Source organism: Peromyscus californicus, unplaced genomic scaffold, assembly GCF_007827085.1.
Source record: "Peromyscus californicus insignis strain IS unplaced genomic scaffold, ASM782708v3 Scaffold_11__1_contigs__length_118956290, whole genome shotgun sequence".
In the NCBI taxonomy this organism is placed as follows: domain Eukaryota; kingdom Metazoa; phylum Chordata; class Mammalia; order Rodentia; family Cricetidae; genus Peromyscus; species Peromyscus californicus.
This window is the reverse complement of record NW_026294402.1, coordinates 118,755,971-118,776,856: the sequence shown is the minus strand read 5'-3', so window position 1 is coordinate 118,776,856 and position 20,886 is coordinate 118,755,971. Positions and strand designations below refer to the sequence as shown.

Genomic DNA, 20,886 nt, shown 5'->3' with positions numbered 1-20,886 from the left:
AAGCAGTTTTTTGTTTGTTTGTTTGTTTTTACATCTCATTCCTATAACTTAACATGGAGGTGTTAGGTGAGCAGCTGACAGGTTTATGTCACATTGTCTACATCTTCATTAGAAAATCACAAATTGTTGCACTAACTTTTCTTGAACAAACGTGTAGTTATAAACCAAAGCAATTATTCCACCAAAGTTCAACTTAGCAAACCAATGAGTTTATTGAGCCTACTTACAGAGCATTATTGAGAGTTTACTTAAAAGAGTGAGAGTTGCCCCAAACAGCTACGTTATCACAAAATTTCATCCCATCATGGATGATGATCTCAAGGAAACTCCATTCTTATACAAATCTTTAGCATCTCCCAAGATCATGTGTAAGTTGAGGCAGGAGAGATTAATGGTTGGAATCCAAGATGAGGGTCCTGTGACCCTAGATTCCTTCCTACTATGGAGTATCAGTAGTTCTAATAGCATCATTATTGACCAATCTACTTCTATATTGTTCTGCTGAAACACTTGTCAAGGTAAACCCTATTTTCGAATAACCATGAAATGATCATGTTATACCCAGAAGAAAAGTGCCATACTACAAATACAATTCAGAAAAAGCATAGAACTTACTCCTCCAAGAAACTATAAACAGGGAAAAGAAAAGTAATGAGAGAAAGAGACCTGAGTCATATACACTCTGTTTTTCTTCCTCATTCATCTTTGTGTCTCTCACTGTTTCTAGTTCAGGGTACTAAATAAAGACACTCAAGAAAAGCTCAACTGAATAAAACTGATATACTATAAGTTACTACTACACTAATGGGTTTTAGATGGACTAGCAAATCTTATAGGCTGACCATAATGGCATAAAACATTATCATAAACATCTAAAGGGCCCATATATCCCTCCCACAACACTTGTGAAATTCTTGGTTTCAGCTATCAAGTCTTTGAAAGTATCATAGTTACAACAATTCTAAAAGTGTGATCTTGGGACAAGTATCATGGCCATCACCTGGGAACCTGTTATCAATGCTGAGGTCTCACTTCAAACATGAATAATAAGCTCTGAGGTGGTGTTACAAGTGCACATCTGAATCCAGAGAGCATCTCCTGATACTTCCTGGGTCTTGTGTGCCAGAATAATGAATCTGAACAGGTATAGATAATGATAGAAATAGAGGCAGTTTATTAAGAAAGTTAAAAAGATATTCCTGAGATCTATAGAAGGGGGCTAATGATCTGGAAAAAAAGACAGGCACTCATAAGCACTGTACCATATGAATTCTGATCATTCACAGGTTATTTACATAGCACCAATTTTCTCTTGTGTAATATCATGGGCTTTTCTTATACATGCTCTTTTTGGTATGTGAGGCCAGATGGGAAAGGATTTTTTTCCAACTTAATTTATCTGGTCAGGTGGCAAAGGATTTTTCTTTCAATTTAATTTATCTGTTAATCTTGATACCTGTCTCCAAATCTCTACTCTTCTTCTACAATAGGTATCATCTATCCATGGGTCAATACATCCTTCAGGTACTTTTAATGTCAAGTTTAAGAGAAATTGAACTAGAGTACCACACCTGGACTCCTCAGTACAGATGGCTCCCATGTGAAATTGACATTTAGGAGGACAATGTGTTCTTTCCAGGGTGCTCTCAGTCACTAATGAAAAATACTATAATTTGACATGAATAGGAATTCATTTGACTTTTAAGAATAATTAAACAAGATATGACATCCAGTCTCCTGCAAGAGTAATTGTCCATATACAAATAATAGTAATAATTAAGAGGAAAAAAGACAGCCATTCATCAAGAGAAAAATAAACTACTTATGTCAGGAAATGAAATAAATGCATTTAGTGAAACATTTCACTGATGTCAAAAGACTGCTGAAGTAGAAGTTTAACATATTTTTTTAAAAAAACCTATCTACTTGTGCTGAATTTAACATTTAAGTGAATCAGAATATATGTAACTCTTCAAAGACTCAAGAAAAGCTATTGTTTTCCTGTTTGATGAATTGTCAACTGGCCAGTACATGACCTCTAGTAATGACCACAGGGTACATGAAGATACACTAAAGTCATTATGTGTGTTTTTTAAGGTCTTTGAGATCATCAGTGCTGCATGGAAAGTACAAATAACTGACCTAGAGGTCATTGTGATTGACTTCATGTGTTTGCTTCATCTCCCAGTCCATATAATGTGGGCAAGTTTTCTCTGCCCAACTAAAACACCACAGAGATTTCTTGATCCCCAGTTGATGGGGAAACAGAACTGGTTCTTTCCATTTTCTCACCAGGAAGGAATGGAATGTATTTCCCCAGGTAGATTGCCACATGTCTGTGGAAAAAGAGCCGAAGGTGTTTCCGGAACCTCTCACCAACAAAAGCATAGATGATTGGGTTGATACAGCAATGGGTGTAGGCAATCACCTCAGTCACTTGCATGGCCAGGTCCAGGTGTTTGCTCTGTTGACAGCTGTTCTCCAAAAATGTACTGTGAAAAGCAGAGAGAAGGAGAACCAGGTTGTATGGGGTCCAAAAAATAAAAAAGACTATCATGACAACAAAAATAAGCCGGATGGCCTTGTCCTTTTTTTTATTGGGGCATCTCAGCAGAGTTTTAATGATTCCTGAATAGCAGATAACCATAATGAGGAGAGGGAGAGCTAAACCAAAGATATTCATTCTCAGAGCATGGAAACGCTTCCAGCTGTCTTCTTCACCCTCTGGGTAACGAGGTCCACAGAAAGGCTCTCCAAAGCTGTCTTGGGACTCATGGAAGATAAATTCAGGTAATGCTGCCAGCCCTGCCAGTCCCCAGGTGATGATGCTGGTGATGGTAGCAAAAGTCACGGTCCGGGCTCTAAGGGCAAACACAGCATGGACAATGGCCAGGTACCTGTCAATCGTCAGCAGGATGATGAAAAATATCTCGCTGTACAAGGCAAGGTAATAAAACCCAGAGATTATTTTACACATGTGATGGCCAAAATGCCACTCATTCCACACAACATAGTGAATCCAGAATGGAATGGTGAAGAGAGAGAGCAGGTCAGAAATTGCCAAGTTGAGCAGATAGATATTAGTCATAATTTGGAGCTTCCTGTACTTTATGAGGATCAACACAACCACCATGTTGCCCAGGAGGCCAATGATGAACACCAGGGAGTACAGTGGAGGCAGGAGCCATGACCCCAGCTGTCTGATGCTGACTTTTTCACAGGGCGTTGCCCACTCATATTCATAGGGTGTGGTCCCAAAACTTTCAACCACAGTATTGATTTCATCTATGTAGAATGCCATTCCACTTTTCTCTGTAATAGAAAAAAATAAAAAAAAAAAACAATTAACTGTGTGAAACATACCAGTTGATTATTCATTAAAGAAACTCAAGTCAGAATTTGTTTAGTACATATTTCAAAAGATATATCTGAAATGCTCTGAGTAGGGGTCAGGAAGCAAAACTCTGCATTTCTCAAAGTCACCATGATTCATGATAGAAAAAGAAACAGAAATGCTTTGGCTGGTAGTAAAGAATGGAACATTAATTTCTAAAAGTATTTGAAGGAGGAAATTCAAAGGTTTGAACTGAGGAATGAAAATAAAAATGATGATGATATGAACCTTTCATAATTGTAATTATTATATAAATGCATAAAATATGCACACTGCATGTTTTAATGCATTTTAAAATTTCTATTTTACATATTATGACATTCAAAATCATTATCTTCATATAAATTGAAAAATGTTTATGGTACTAGTAATGATAACCACCCCTCTTAGGCCCTTTGATGAACATGTCTAAAATATTTAATGGGGAAACTGATGCTTACTGAAACAGTAATTTATCTAAAATTCTCTAATAAGTAAAGTAAATATAAATGTTTGATAGACTTTATATATACAGTCCTCCTGTCAGTAATTTAAATACAGTCATTTTGAATTTAGCTATACTGATTTAGCTATTATTATTATTATGAATATTGAGCATTGAATTTGGTACAATTTTAAGAGGCATTTTAATTGGTCACTCTCCTTTTCTCTGCCTCTTGGTAGTGCTAAGATAAGCAATGATATTCCAAGAGCTTTTCTTTCACTAAAGAGCTGATGAGATGCGGGGGAATGAGAAGGGGATTTTCTAAAACAACTTATTTTTTGGACCAGGAGATGGAGGACCAGTACCTGCTTTAGTCCTACAGACTATTGACTCCAGCAGAAAAGAAAGAAAAGCAGACAAGGCAGAAATCCCATGAAGGACAGCAAATCCATACTCTGCTTACTCAAAAGGAGGCCCACAAACCTTCTCCTGGCTAAGACAAGTGTGAAGACATGAATAAGTTGAGTTGGTTACCTAACTTACTTCTCTGAGGATTGTTTGGACAGGCTGTCTTCCAATATCCCTCCTACTTGCTAGTTGCAGTGATTTGGCCCCAGATTTACTGAGAGCTGATGGGTCTCACACTGGAAGACAAGAACACTCACTAGCAAAGGCCTCTTCCTTATTTGGGTGGTACCTGGAAAACTCAAAAGGAAACTGCCACGAAAGCAACTTGCTTTTTCATTTTTCCCTGTTCAGTTATATCTGTGTTTGAAGCCTCAAGATAGGTTCTATCAGTTGAGAAGGGACAGTGTCTGAACTAGACAAGTTTTGGAGTTTCTCCAGAGGTCAGAGACACACTAAGAAATTCCAGGGCCAACAATTTACAATCTTTTGAAGATGCTGCTTAGTTGTTTAAACCCATAGTTTTGTCATATTCTTTTTGATTATTATTATCTTATAAAATTAATTTAGGTAATTTTTTTACTTGGCAAATAGTTTTCATCTAAATACATTGTTATGTGCATTAATTTTTGTATTTTCTTAACTATTTATTGATTACTCTCTGAATTATTTTCTTTCCCTAAATTTAAGCTTTGAAATAATGATTTAAGAAATCTCCAAAGTAGACAAAATCATTTTTCAACAAAAGAACATACATATATCATAACCTTTAAAAACTGCTTTTCCATTAAAATCACATGCTTTTTATTTTTGCATGTGTTAGTGCTTGTATTAAGATGAATTTTAAACTTTTAGCAATCTCAATTTCTAATAAAGATGCAGGAAGAAAGCAATTTTAAATTGTGTGCCATATATCAGCAATTTATCATGACAATCAGTCATATTTATTAATAGATCCAAATACATGTTCTTTGGTAGAATTTATAATTCATATTTAGGAATGATGACTTTGTACTCAGGTTTTTATAACTTTTTATTTTAAATTACATAAAAAGTACATTTAAAAACTTTTAAATTTAAATTTACCTAGTTTGTTTACTTTTAACAATTATTTTAGATTTTGCATGTAAGCAGAGTATACAAACATAGTCAGTACTTTAACATATCTCCTCATCAAAGGAGAACTCCAAAAAGTTGATATACTTGATATGTGGAAAAATAATACACATTGTAAGTTAAATATCTAATAGGTAAGTTCATTCAATCCAGAATGGCCTAGAGCCTAGGTAAAATATATGCTAATAATTTAAGGATATTTTTACTTTTATCTTATATGCAAATTTATTTGTCAAATGTACTTAAGTCATGTGAATTAAAAAGTATTTGAGCTCATCTGCCAGTTTTAGTTTATGTGCATGGCACTCACCTTCATCTGCAGTGCAAACAACACAAAGCATAAGCATGATGTAGATGTACCAAACATGTACACATACATATGAAAATACACAAGATACATTTTTCTTTTTCATACATACATATGTGCTATTATTTTATATGTGTGTGCACCTTCATGAGTTTATGTGTACCACATATGTTCAGGAACCTGAGAAGGCCATCAGGTCCCCTGGAACTACAGTTACAGGTAGTTGTTACCTGCCACATGGGTGCTGGAAACCAAACCCAGGCCTTCTGCAAGAGCAATAGGCACTACTAAATGCTGAGCCATATCTCCAGTCCCATAAAATATGTTTTTAAGAACCTCAAAGATTTTAAGGTTTTTAATGGGTTTATCATCTGTCAGTTCTTTTAACTGTTAATCTGATTATTTTCTCCATAGCTCTAAGCAATCTTTAATTTTAACTGTGTTCTTTTAAAGGTCTGATTTTTTTTTCAGCTGAAACAAAGTATAAAATATATTGCAGTTCACAACCTGAGCATAAATTTTAAATGCCTACTCTAAAATAACAATTGAAACAAAGTACAGAAACTATACAAACCACTCACCTAGTCATCTACAGCATTATCAAATACTGTGTATTTAGTACATGATTGTATGTGCTATGTCTTTTAAAGTAAATTTGTAATTCATTTGTTAGTTTGTTTATGTAGTTCTGGATACTGAATCTAAGACATTCAGTGTTAGGCAAATACAGCGATACAGAGCTACATCCTCAGCTCTGTGCTAGGCCTCTACAGGACTGGTAACACAATAGGTTTTTTTGCATAGCATTTCTGTTCAGACTGGCAGTACACTGTGCTATGGTGTTATAAAAGCTGTGGCATCACTAAATGATAGGAATTTTCAGGCCCCTCATCATCCTGTGGGACCACAGTTGTACATTATGTCATCACTGACTGAAACATCAATATGCCAGGCATGACTACATAGTTTGGTTAATTTTTAACTATTTTATTTATTTATTTTATTGATATTTTGCTTGCGTGTATGTCTGTGTAAGATTGTCAGATACCCTGGAACTGGAGTTACAGACAGTTGTGAACTGCTAAATGGGTGCTAGGATTTGAACCTGGGTCTTCTGGAAGAGTAGCCAGTGCTCTTAACTGCTGAACCATCTCTCCAGGCCCAACTACAAAGTTTGTTAAAGACCCTTTTGCAATAATTTTCAAAATAACCTCCAAGACAGAACAAGATGGTTCATTTTCTCCACAAAAGCACATCCTCAAACTTCACCATTTACCTTACCCACAATGTACCTTATCTTTCTGACACATGAACAAACCTGTTTCCATTTTAGTTAAAAGTATGAATTAGAATTAGAATCCAATCCAAACAGAATGGTCTTCCTCCAAGAAAGGAGTAACTCTGCTTTTCCTCTTATTTCTTAAAGACAAGATGTAAATCTACCATGAGAAGAGAATATTATGTACCTAAAGATTTTAATATTTTTATACTCAAGAATGGGAAATTAAGGAGCTCTACACAAATTATTGAGTTCTGTGATCATTTGAAAATTATGAACAGTTAGAGATAAAATGTTTCTCCCATTCAGATAGATGTTTGGGTCTGACTACAAACATGTCCTGTGTCATATTTAAAATTAGAATAGTAAGAAGTATATGCAATAGTGAGCTTCCTCATTTTTTCTGGAAATTAAAGTAAGTAAAAGTTAATAATTTTTGTTCAGTGTTGGGAGTGGAATTCAGGTCATAGAGCATGATAAGCACTCTACCATTGAGCTACATCTTTATCCAAGATGAATAATTCTAATTCATACTTTTAACTAAAATGGAAACAGGTTTGTTCATGTATCAGAAAGACAAGGTACATTGTGGGTAAGGTAAATGGTGCAGTTTGAGGATGTGCTTTTGTGGAGAAAATGAGCCATCTTGTTCTGTCTTGAAGGTTATTTTGAAAATTATTTCAAAATGAGAAGTAAAGAGGATAAAAACTATATGGACATAAACCAGGGTGGGGAGGGGATGAGAAAGTGAGATAGAGACAAGAGGGAACAGAGACAGAGACTCATGGCTAAATTGCCCAAAATTGGATTGATTTTAGGAAACTTTATGCCTTCATATCAAATTCATACAAATGCAAAACTAGATTTTGGTCTTTTTTCTTCCCTTCTGTCCTTCAAAACTATTGTCTATATCTATCCACCTATATATGATTATTAGTCTGTTCTCAAAATATAACTTTTTTTTTTTTGGTTTTTCAAGACAGGGTTTTTCTGTGTAACAGCTCTGGCTGTCCTGGAACTCTCTCTGAAGACCAGGCTGGCCTCTAACTCATAGAAATCCACCAGCCTCTGCCTCCCAAGTACTAGGATTAAGGGCATGAGCCACTGCTACCTGGCACGAAAAGTAATTTTAAAAGGATCTACCAAAAAAGCCAGCCAACCTAATCCACACAGACAAGAAGACATTGAGGCAATCATCAACCAATCCATCTAGTAGCCTGACTCAGAATGAATTTCCAATGAAATTTTTATGCATTTAAACACATAATTACTTAGTATACACATGAATATATTTATGTGCTAATAATATACATGCATACACACAATTGATTACATTTTTATGATGATCTTATAAGTCAGTATTAACAAACACTAACTACCAGGTGTAACGCTTTGGGAATAATGCCATTCTCCATGGAAGGATAGGAAAGGGGAAAGCAAGAAGAAAATGGAAATATATTGCAAAATATTTTCTCACTCTACCTAACATTATCTTTAAATCACAATACACCACCACCCTCTTGGAAGCAAGAGGGCTTCTGGAAGCTATTTCTTCCACCTACCTGGATTAATATATCCATTTTTCCTTTCCTAGAGCTCTGACAGTCTACATGGACATATATTCTAATGGAACATCTGTTGAATTTCAGTATTTCTTGTCTAAAAGAGAACAAAAAGCAGAAACGATACCTGGTGATTTTCGCCAAGCTCTTTATGAGTCCAGTAGTAGCTTAGGTCTCACTGACGATAAAGGAAGATAACGTTCGATCACATACGCCAGTCAGGTAGTAAACAAACACAGCTTCCTGTTTTAAACAGGCTAGCTTCTCAAGTTTTGCAAATTTTCAGAAAGATATCAACTTGTTACAGTTCTTCCTTTTTGTTATTTACTGCGCATACTCAGTTCTCAGTGGAGTTATCTGGTTTGGACACTGCTGACATTCAGCAACTATCTTGCAGGCTCTTTACCCATTTGGCACTGCTCATTTTTGATATGAAGTGAGGGTGACAACTTCACAATAAATATTGCTTTGACCCATGAGCAGGCTGGCAGAAGAACAACATAGGAATTTCCCCATCAGGGAAAGATGAGAACAGCAAATTTGCTGGGAGCACCTGAAGATGATGAGGGCAAGCACATCAGTAAAGGTTTTGGCAATTCATGAAGACATGAGTTTACATTTCAGCTGTCGTTCCATAGTTGCATGACCTCAGAGTAATCACTGAGCCAGCCTTGCTGTACCCTAGTTTTCTCCTCTATAACTGCAATAGATATTTATGTCCTAAAACTGCCAGGAAGTCAATTAAGACAAACCTGGGAAGTTTCTATGTAAAGTGTAGAGCTCAATCAATGTAAAGTGTAGGTTGAATTCCACTGTGACATACCTTCCCAGGGCTGGGAACATACCAATACATAGGGAAGGTATGATGTGTTGATATCCCCAATGACTTAGTGTGATGCTAGACACTAGACCATTCACCTAATATTGATGGGAATAGTGCCAACTGTATGGTATAATCTCTGATACTGACTAACTACAAGGTTCAAAGCACTCTCAGTGGAGACCACTGTTACTATTTTAACATAAACTAATTTAATCCTAAGAGTCTGCTCCTCTGGAGAACCTTGATTGTTTTAATCTGTAGTGTATTTGATACAGCGTAAGCACACTGGCTAAATAGCTTTCCCTTTGTGACAATTTCAATGTAAAACACAATTCTTATATCAAAAGGACTTGGCTATAATTTATTCTGGAGACAAATATGAGTATCATGGGTTTAGATCATCATAAATAACATTTTTCAGAGAGTAAATGGTTTAATGAGGCTTTTATAGTTAGAGAACAAAATTAAGTCATAAGTAGAGGCATTTCTGAAATAAACTGGTGAGAATGTCACATAGGCAGGTTACAGCAAAGTGGGGAAAACTCTGCTATAGGTCTCAGGTGTTATTTGATGACATACTTAGCTTACAGGTTGATGATAGCTAGGATCTGTTAATAAAGTCCAAAATGTTTCTCACCTGATAGTCACAAGAATGCTAAGTCAGACACAGATTTGCAATTAATTATTAAAGGGACTAAGATAGGCCAAGGCGATGTGGCTCTAGATCTGGAACATTCTAACTCTTCACAATTATGAAGTTCTAACCAATCAGTCTTGTAGATAGAGGCTTTTTTCTGGGAAATTCAGTTTATAGCAGTAAAAGGTTATACTTTATTACTGAATGACTAGACTCAGAACCCATCGTGTGTGTGTGTGTGTATGTGTGTGTGTGTGTGTGTGTGTGTGTGTGTGTGTGTGTGTGTATGTGTGTGTGTGTACACACACACATGTGAGGGTGCTTATGCACAAGTTTATGTTTATGCATGAAGGCTAGAGATTGATGTCCTGTGTCTTCTTCAATTGCTCTCCACCTTACTTTTTCTGACAGGGATTTTTTTTTCTGGACCTGGAGTTCACATGTATAGCTAGACTGACTGTCTAGTGAGCTCTAGGGATCTGCCTGTCTCTGCCTCCCTAATGCTGGGATTATAGGTATATGCCACCATTCTTGGCTTTTTATATTGGTGCTGAAGATCCAAACTCAGGTCCTCACATTTACATGACAAGCACTTTACCAGCTGAGCCATCTCCCCAGCCTCTCAGTCTCATCTTTACCGCTCAATAATGACATGAGCTTAGAACTATGAAACCTCTGTGTGCTGCAGCTCTCTTTGTTAGAATGATACATGTTTGCAGTCATGATTCATATTTTTCATTATTCATGAGAAATAAATGAGTTGGACTCCATGCTAACCTGTGTGTATCAATTGATTCATGCCATAGGTTTAAATTCTAGTATAACATACTGTGTTCTAAATGAATGTATGGAATACCAAATGCAAGTTCTCAGGAGTTCAGAAAACTTGTCCATGTGGGTCAATAGAACTGGAAAGTTTTCACAACAAAGCTATGGTCTCTAACACACATAGAACTTCATGTGGTAGAAGGAAAGAAAGTTTCTAGGAAAGGGTAAACAGACTTTCCACAGCCAGGAGCTAGCAGGGCTTATCCTTGTAAAAAAGTAGGCATGCAAATGACATTAAGAAGCAAATATACATGGGTCCTGGTACAGGGACTCAAAAGTCAGTGAAATATACAAATGTATCCATATGTCTATGTTTATACATCCATTAACCCATCCATCCATTAGGAAGATGTATATTCAGAAGCTCTACTATCCAGCAAATTCAGAACCACCAGAAGGTCTGTTCCATGGCAGATGGAATTAAGTGGTGCCACTGTTGATATTTCACTCCCCACACTTACAGGGAGTTTTTATCTCTAGATTCAGTGAGACATCAACAAATGGCTGATGATATCTCAAGATGGACGTGGCAGAGACAGAAGGGCTTGAAATGGAGTACAAAGAGATAAAATTGAATATTGACCTTAACAAGATTATAAAGAGCTAAATAAAGTGGAATAAATTTTATAGAAATTGAGAAACTGCTAAAGGTTTTGAGTAACAAAATGTTTGCCAGCTTACTTTAGTCACTTAATGCACACAGGTTGGCATATAGTCCCAACTCATTTATTTCTCATGAATAGTGAGAAATATGAATCATGGCTGCAAAGCACACATGTGTCATTCTAACAAAGAGAGCTGAGGCACACAGAGTTTCATAGTTCTAAGCTCATGCCATTATTGAGTGGTAAAGATGAGAAACTGAGAGGTTGGGGAGATGGCTCAGCTGGCATCTCATCTAGGTCTGTGTTGAGAATTTTCAAAGCATTTCTACAAATATTTTATGACAACAAAACTATACCAACTTTTGTCATACTGGGGTTATCATCTTCTCATGAGTGCCTCCATGGATCACTCTATAATGTACACAAACATTTCTTCCTGGAACTGTGCAAAACACTGAAAGGAGAAGCAAGATCTAGTAACCTTCTAACTGCAAGTAAAGGAACCACAATCACACATAACTAAATAGTGAAGCCAAAATTCAGACTGCTTTCTCACCATTGGTGTAACAAGATGCTACAGACTCAGGACTAGTCAAACTAGACATGTCACCAGCATGAGATACTCAGTACAGTGGAAATTGTAGCTAAAATGGAGCACAGGGAAGAGACTTGATAAGAAACCCCCACTGCCAAATGATCCCTCTGCAGAGAAGAAACTAAGAAACTGAAATTACCAAACTGTAGCATCTCCTTGAAAGTTGTAGAGATTTTAGAAACATTGGGAGATTTCTGTAAAGACGCTACTGCACAAGATTTTTGAAAGGTAATTAAAAATGTTTTTAAAGTATCTTCATTTAGATTTCTAGACTATGTAGGAAAAAAAAGGAGAAAGAGGAAGCATTTTCTGGCCCTTGAAAACAAAGTTGTTTGTTTTTAATATCCCTAGTTCCCAACAGTTCTTCAATTAGCCATGTTTCAATGTTTTTATTTTTTATTTGTACTTATTTTGGTGTACAATTAAATAAATGTGACAGCTACATACATCCTTGCAATGCTACCATAATTAAATACAGAACACTCCCAGCCCTTTTGTGCATCCTCACTGGAACTCTCATGCTAAGCAGGAATGCAAAATTGTAGAACTGCTTTAAAAGTAAGGCAGTTCCTTTCCTTCTCAACCCTTAAACACTTTTTTTAAGTTTCAAATGGTCCTTGGTTTTTGTTTGCTTGTTTTTTAATTGATTCTGATCATGGTTTCTTCTTCTCCACTCCTCCCAGACTTTTATCACCTTCCCCTTTCTTTAGAAAGCAAACAAGCAGGCAAACAAATAAAAATACAAGAAACACACATACATAACAAAACCCATAAAAACACAAGATTGGAAACCATAATGCATATACAAAAGACCAATAAAACAAAAAATGTCCAAACAAATCAATATGAAATTTAAATTCTACAAAAATACCATTGAATTCATTTTGTGTTGGCCATCTACTGCTGAGCTCTGGGTCTACCTTGAAGTGTGGTTAATATACCCAGTGAAACTCCTTTGCAGACTAGTTTTTCCTTTGCAAGCAGGTGTCAATTGCAGATAACATTTTGGTTAGGGGTGGGAGCCTGTGCCCACTTTCCCTTCTTAGTGGTAGAACACCATCTGGCTTGAACCTGTGCAGACCCTGTGGATACTACCACAGACTCTGTAAGCTCTTATCTGCATTAGTTCTGTTGTTTATGAAAGACACTGTTTCCTTGGAGTCATCTATCCCCTCTGGCTCTTAAAATCTTTCCCTCTATCTTCCAAATAGCTCCCTGAGCCCCGAGGAGAGGGGTTTGATGAAGAAGTTTCATTTAGTACCGAATATTTTAAGATTTCTCTGTACATTGTCTGTTGTGGGTCTTTTCCTTAGTTCTCATCTACTGTAAGAAGTAGAGTCTCTGATGATGGCTGAGTGAGGCACTGATTTACAGGTACAGCAGAATGTCAACAAGAGTCATTTTATTGCTATATTCCTGAAGCAGAACAACAATATTTGTTTTTCCCCTAGGCCTATGGCCTATCCAGCCTAAGGTTCATGGCCACCTTGTCCTCAAATCCAATCAGAGAGTAGTTGGTTACTCACACAATGTCTGTGCCACCATTGCACCGGTATAACAAGTCTTGAACTGAGAAAACAGTTCAGTAAGTAAAGTGCTTGCCTCACAAACACAAGGACCTACATTTAATTCTCTGAACACACATAAAAATGCTACACAGTAGCATACACTTATAATCCAAGTGCTATATATAGAGAGAAAGGAGGATCCCTGGGGCTTAGTGAGTTAGCCAGCCTAGCCTAATTGGTAAGCTTCAGGCCAATAAGAAATCTTGTTTCAAAGAAAGTGTACAGTGTTACTGATGATGACACCCAAGGTTGTCCTCTAGCCTCCACATGCATGTACATACATACTGTAAAAAAATAATAAACATAATAGGGGTGGAAACAATAAAAATACATTACATAAATGTATGAAAATGTCTAAATAAAACTCATTTTGTAAACTAATACATGTGTCTTAGTTACTGCTTCATTACTGTGAAGAGACACCATGAATACTCTTTTAAGATACAAACATTACCTTCATAGCTGGCACCAACTCAGAGAGTCCTCTATCCAAGAACCATGATATTGTCTAAGATGGTCTTTCTAAAAGTATATGTCATGGACTCATGAAATTTAGAGGAGATTCTCTTATATACTGTTGAGGGGAATTAACTTTGTGGAGATACATGATGCATTAAAGTCCCTAAGAAGTCTTGTAGTAATAAACCTGTTTAAAACTTGGAGGGAAAATATGTACATCTCAAACAACTTCCAACACCCCTCAAGACAAGGCTCCCTAGGAACCTCTGAGAGGTACTGGTTTTATAAATAGCTGAACCTGGTTCACATAGTCCATACAAAGTGCTTTGGTCCAATAACCTCACTTTGTTAGAAATCTTGGGTTAGTAGAAGTGATCCTGCTGACTCTATAAGGATAAGGAAAAAGTGATTCAGAGACTTCCTAACTGCCACGAAGAGAGAAAGGCTGTCCCTCTTTCCTCCACTGTTTTATTATAGGCAGTTGGTGTCTGCCATCCTTTAGCTAAAGATGGCATCAAACCCAAAGGGAAGCAGAACCCAACATTCCTTTCTGAAACTGAGAGTGGTTTGTACTCTAGAGGCTCTTTCTAAACTTTCTAATACTTTCTAAAGTATTTGGAGCACTTATTTTGGAGTTGCATGCTTAGGACTCTTAGCTCAGAGGGAAAACTAAGGCAAATAGGAAATCCTGGACAAGATCTTTATACTCTTCAACCTTTCAATTGTCTGTGCCACTTTTACACTAAAGCAGAAACATCTCTGGAGAAAAAAAAACCCAAATCACAATATTATAAAAGACAGATTAGGTTTATAGGCGAATGTAAAGAGAAGGCTAACCTTCACTGTGGATCTGATGGTGTATATATGTAATCCCAGCATTCAAGATGAGTTTAAGGCTAACCTAGGCTATATTGAGGCTCTGTCTCTAAACACCCCTCAGAACTATGAAAAAGCCAGAACTTTCTTGCAGGAGAACCCAGTTCAAGCTGTAACCTTGAGCATGTGAAAGGAAGTAATTGCTAAAGCAGCAGGGAGAGAAACAGATCAGGGAGAAGTACAGTGCTTCCTTTGATTCCATCCATTTTCTGTCATACAGCCCTACAGGGAAGAATTTTGTGTCTACTTGAGACAGAAATGTTAGGATCCGGTCAGGATTTCTGCTTACTATCATTTCTCCCAAGAAAAGCAGTGAAAATTTTATGCAGATACTCTTATGCTTCCCCAATAGTGATTGAATATATTTCTGTGTTCCCCCTGTGCAAAGCACTCTAGACTCTATGAAACCAAAAGAGCAGCAGCAAGTCTTACAAAAAAATAAAATAAAATAAACCACTTTCCCACAGTAGGCCACTCTGCAAGAAAGACTAAGAATGTGGAAGTTATGCTATTATTTAGAGAAGTTGTGACTTTTGTATGAACTTATGATTTGATGATAGCCCCATGCCTGTGCCTACCAGTAACTAAGCATGGAGGGGCTACTCAGTAGTATTGTTTGAGCAGAAAGTGTTCACCAAATAAGTTACATATTCAATGCTGGGTCTACAATACAATATTTAGAGGCATGGCTTTATAAAGTGATTAGATCATGAGGGCACTGGCATAATCAATGGATTAATTTATTAATAGATTTACAATAGAAGGACCACATAAGGTAGGGAGTTCAGAGAGTTCAATTCATTTGGAATGATGTTTCTTACCCACTCCCAAAACTAGACTAGGAGCTTCAGAAATGCATCGAAGCTTCTGCTCTAAGCAAATAGTGAATGAATTTTAAAATGTACTAAGGTGGCTGCTCTGAAAGACAAAATAAAAGAGCCAATGTGAAAGCTGATGAAAAAGGGTATCAGGCTTGAATCCCAGGGGTGTGAATGCAGTCAAGCTAAGGAACTACACAATGACCAGAATAGATGAGGGCCTGAAGAAGGAAGTTTAGGGACTATCCATCCTACCAGAGATGCTGCCCAGTAAGCCTGTGAGGTAAGTGCATTTGTTTTTTACAACTTATCAGAAGAGGAAATGAGGCAAACTGTTAAGTAACAAGCCAACAATTACACACCAAGATAGCACTGGGGTTCAACTTGGAACAGTTCAGTCTGTCAGTTTCCAGTCCTCAGCCTCGAACTGCCACATGTGCTCCCTCAGTGGAGCTCTGAGCATGTACCAGGTGGAAGGATGAATGTGTAAGTGGCATGAGGCTGTGTATGACAGAGTGTTCTATGGGCTCCAATGTCCCAAGACCAAGTACCAGACAATTATTTTCAAGTCGGAACACTTTTGTTTTAATTCTACACTTATATTTTTAAAAAATGATTAAAATTTGCGTGTGGTGACTTTATTATAACAAAGAATGAGTCCTCTTTCCAGAGGAGAGAGTGTGTACATTGGCAATTCTCTGCTGCATTCTCTAGTCCTTCTGTTCATTTCTGGATGCTTTGGTCTCTGGATTATTGGATCCTAGCTAAAACATGGAGCTAACTATGTTATTTTTAAAGTTATTAAAATATAATGAATACACACCAAATCATATCATTTAATCTCTACAGTTAAAAAGAATCTTGACAACTTCTCTTAGTTTGAGTTTCTATTGCTCTAATAAAATTTCATGACCAAAAGCAACTTAGAGACAAAAAGGTTTATATTATCTTACAGCTTCTAGTCCATTATCCAGGGAAGTCACGGCAAAAACTCAAGCTAGGAACTAATGCAAAGGCCATGGAGGAGTAGTGCTTACTACTGGCTTGCTCTTCATCTCTTGCTCAGCCTGGTTTTTTGTTTTTGTTGTTTTGTTTTGTCTTTTGTTTGTTTGTTTTGTTTTTGAGACAGGATCTCTCTGTGTACTGCTGGCTGTCTTGAAACTCACTACATAGACCAGGCTGGCCTTGAACTCACAGAGATCCACCTGAGGTATGTGCTACCATTCCTGGCTCAGCAAGTTTTCTTATAACATCCAGGACCAACCACTGCTGCTGTGAGGACCAGCCTTCAGCAGCTCAGGGATTGGCAAGAATCCACAGAGTCAGCAAACTAAACACTCAACTTGACTTTAATATCTGAGAGAGTAAAACTTAATTCTCTGAGGCCAGAGAGGGGAACAAAACTCTCTGGGGCCAGTGTCGAAACACACACACACACACACACACACACACACACACACACACACACACACACACACACACACATCTCCATCATGTCAGGACCTCACCAAGGGTGCTGATGAATGGCAAGCCATCTGCAGGTCAGAGAAACTGAAGAGGAGATGCAGAATAGGCAAACTACTGGACAAACAAACAGACACATGAGGACTTTCCTGAGGGCCAACACTTAGTTCTTTATTTTATTATTCTTTCTGCTGCTTATTCTACTCTATTTTTCTGTCCTGTTCTCCTACCCCGATGCCTCCCTTCTGTCTGTTCTTAATTTTTTTTCCCTTCTAACTAACTTTATTTTTTCCCTTACAGATTACATACCCTGGAAAAAATCTTTCAAGCAGTATAAAAATTATAATGTGATTACATTCTATTTTTAAGTTAATGATTACAATGAATACAAGTAAAAAGCAATATGTTTTCCATATTCCTTACATGAATAAACATTTTACATATTACAGGTAAAAATCAAGTTGTCACAAGAACCCACATATATTCATTTCCAAGCAACTTGTTAAAGATTAACATAGTGTAAACAAGCAAGGCATTTTTCTCAGTCAGTTCTTTTGCTGGCAGGCTGCATGTTGCAGTTACAAAGAAAGGACCAATTAGTTTATTATTTGTCTCAAAAGATAATCTTATAAAAAAATCTTAAAGGAATTACAAATCTGAACTTGTGTGTATGAAAAACAGTCAGTCAGCTCTACTTTAAATCCTCAGGGTGCATACCCACTCAACAGTTTTTATATCAGGAATCTGAGGACAGAAATGGGTACAAGGAATTAATCATCACCCTTGGTCACCAGTCCATCCTAGCAAGAAAGGTACATCAGCCAGCAATAGCTAGACTGTCATTGTTCCTGCTCCCTGACCTTAATGAGTCCCTCACTCAGCTATTTAAAGTGTGTCCTTCTAAACTTTAAATTGTTTTTCAAAATTTTCTACCTCAAAGCCATTAACAAAAACATCTAAATCCTAACCTTAAGTCATTGTTTAAAGCTTTGTTTTAGCTATAATGCACACTGAAACCCGTGAACATACCTCCCAACATTAAGATTAAAATAATGAGCTAACTGGGCATCTGGGACTCAATTGTTTTTCTTAATCATTAACCTAAGCCACAGTCTACAGGACTACTCAAGAGGAACTAGCTGTGTGACACTTCCTTGTTCTTATTTTCTGTCCTCTGCAGCCCCTGCTTTACCTGAGGTGGGAGCAATACTATAGCCTACCTTTCCCTGTACTAATTTTATCACTAAACTAACTTCTATCAATAATCTCTTACTATGTTTGTTAGAAACCCTTAATCATCAAATTTCTTTTTTTTTATTTAAACTATCACTATCATTGTATAAAATCATTCCTTCAATTAAACAGTACAACTTAAGAGGCAATCATCACCATAGTAATCCACAGGTAAAAATGCCCAGTAGAATGGGATATTTCCATGAGATAATCACATTAAAGGCAGTGGGATTCCCCCCACACCCATTCACACCATGCCAGATAACAGAAAAATGGCAGTGGCAAAGTTGTAAAGGCACAGCAGTAGCAAGAGACATTCTGGAGCAAAAGCCCTCGGAGGGGCCTTGCTTATCCAAAATTCACCCATCAGAGCTTTGCTTCCTGGTGGGCCCTCCTCCTGAACTTCATTTGCTACCTGCTGCTCCTCTGGTATGGCCCCAGCAGTCCACATAGCGGTAGCAAAGACCCCTGTGGGATTAGACCCACTCACATTAATTACCAATCAAGAAAATATTTCACAGGCTTGCCCAAGGGCCAATATGATGAGGGCATTTTCTCAATTGAGGCTCCCTTTCCCCAAATGACTCTAGATTATGTCAAGTTGATATAAAAACTAGCCAGCACACAATTGTTTACAACTGTAATGATTCTTACTATAAACAAAGAATCTGTCCATCACACTAGGACATTCCTTATGTGTGGTGATATTTTATTTGTTTGTTAATAAATAAAGTTTGCCTGGAGATCAGAGGACATAGCAAGCCATAAACACAAAAGTCAGGCAGTGGTAGCACATGCCCTTAATCCAATCACTTGGCAGGCAGGGTCTCTGTGTGTTCAAGGACATACTAGGGAACTGCCAAGCGTGGTGACACATACCTTTAATCCCAGTATCAACCATAGAGACCTGGAGGTCTGTATGGACAGGCAGTGACAAGGAAGTGATGTGACTGGACTAAGAGCCAATGAGAGAGCAGAACATCAAGGCAATAAAGGCTTGGGTACACAGGAAGTCACTCCCTTTCTAGTAGCTTCAGAGCTGGAGAGGTAAGATTGGTGGCTATCACTATTTCCCTAATCTCTAAGGCTTTCATCCCTATACCTGGCTCCATGTTTTTTATTTAGTAGGACCATCTAGAAATTCACTTACACTTATGTTTTTTCTATGTTTTTTCATAGACTATCCTCTTTTCCATCTCAAACTCTAGATAACTACCACTTTCAGTCCTGAAGATAGGATTCCTTAACATTTAGTGAATGTTGCCTGTTTCAGTTTTACATGGCAGCCTCCCTCTCCAAGGTTATAATTTCTATACTAGTTAAGAAAATTCTAGGTACTATAGCAAATAAATTACAAAATGTAAAATGGCTTAAATATATAAGAGTATATTTATTGCTCATGTAGCACTAATGAGGGTTTCTAATTGGTCAACAGTCTCTGCTGAGCATTATTTCAGAGATCAAAGTACCTTTCATGATGCAATTCTGGCATCACAAAAGTCAGTATGTAAGACCACATTTTTTAATTTTTGTTTAAGAAGAAAAACTTTATTTTGGCTTATGGTTCCAGAGAGAGAATCCATAATGGCAAGGGAAGCATGGCAGAAGGTGACTGGAGCAGGAATCTGAGAGATCACGTCTTGAACAACAAACACAGACAGAGAGCGTTAACTGGATACAAAATGAGGCTATAAGCCCTCTAAGCCTTCCCCCAGGAACTGTACCTTTTAAGGGTTCCATAAATTTCCCAAACATTACAACCAAATGCCTTTTGCTTTTGTTTCAACTAAAACTTTTTAGCAGAAAAGAAATTGAGCATGCCCAGAAGTACCACTGCTCACCATTTTTATGATACAATCTGAATGTTCCCATGTGACATTTTAACTTTTTAGACATTTACTTTATGACTTCAAGCTAAGCATAGCCAGAAATGTGTCCCCTTCTTGAAGTATGGCCTTAAACTGAGCACGTGCCTGTCACCCAAATGCTTTCTTATATGTGTAGTTGTAAGATGTTCTGTGTCCTGCCCAGCCCATGGTCGGGACAAATCTCTTTCACCCGCAGTCCTGCAGCTGCTTATAAAATAACCACTCAGTGGCTTAATATTAATTACAAACTGTATGGCCTATGGCTAAGAATTCTTGCTAGCTAGCTCTTTCATCTTAAATTAACCCATTTCTATTAATCTATGTATTGCCATGTGGCCATGGTGTTACTGATCTGCTGCCATGTTGCTCCTTGGGCAGCAGGCTGGCATCTCCTCTGCCTCTCCTTTTGTCCTCCTGTCTCGCTCTTGGATTTCCTGCCTGGCTATAACCTGAATCACCATAGGCCAGAGCAGCTTCTTTATTAACCAATCATAGCAACACATATTTACAGCATACAGAAAGACATCCCACAGTACTTTCCCTTTTCTGTCTAATCAAAAAGGAAAGTTTTAACTTTAACATAGTAAAATTACATATAATAGAACAGTCACTAAGCAAGAATTAC

At 37.3% G+C, this 20,886-nt stretch overlaps 1 protein-coding gene across 1 annotated transcript; it reads right to left on the bottom strand.

The window, feature by feature from the left end:
* Nucleotides 1-1,853: 1,853 nt before the first annotated feature.
* On the bottom strand, nucleotides 1,854-3,301 carry Ccr3 (C-C motif chemokine receptor 3). The gene has a single exon (XM_052730037.1). The coding sequence runs from the start codon at nucleotides 3,299-3,301 to the stop codon at nucleotides 2,222-2,224; it is 1,080 nt and encodes a 359-aa protein (XP_052585997.1). The 3' UTR covers nucleotides 1,854-2,221.
* Between the last annotated feature and the right edge of the window lie 17,585 nt (nucleotides 3,302-20,886).

Coding starts and splice junctions, on each gene's coding strand:
- Ccr3 (XM_052730037.1), bottom strand. CDS start 3,301: ATGGCATTCTACATAGATGAAATCAATACTGTGGTTGAAAGTTTTGGG.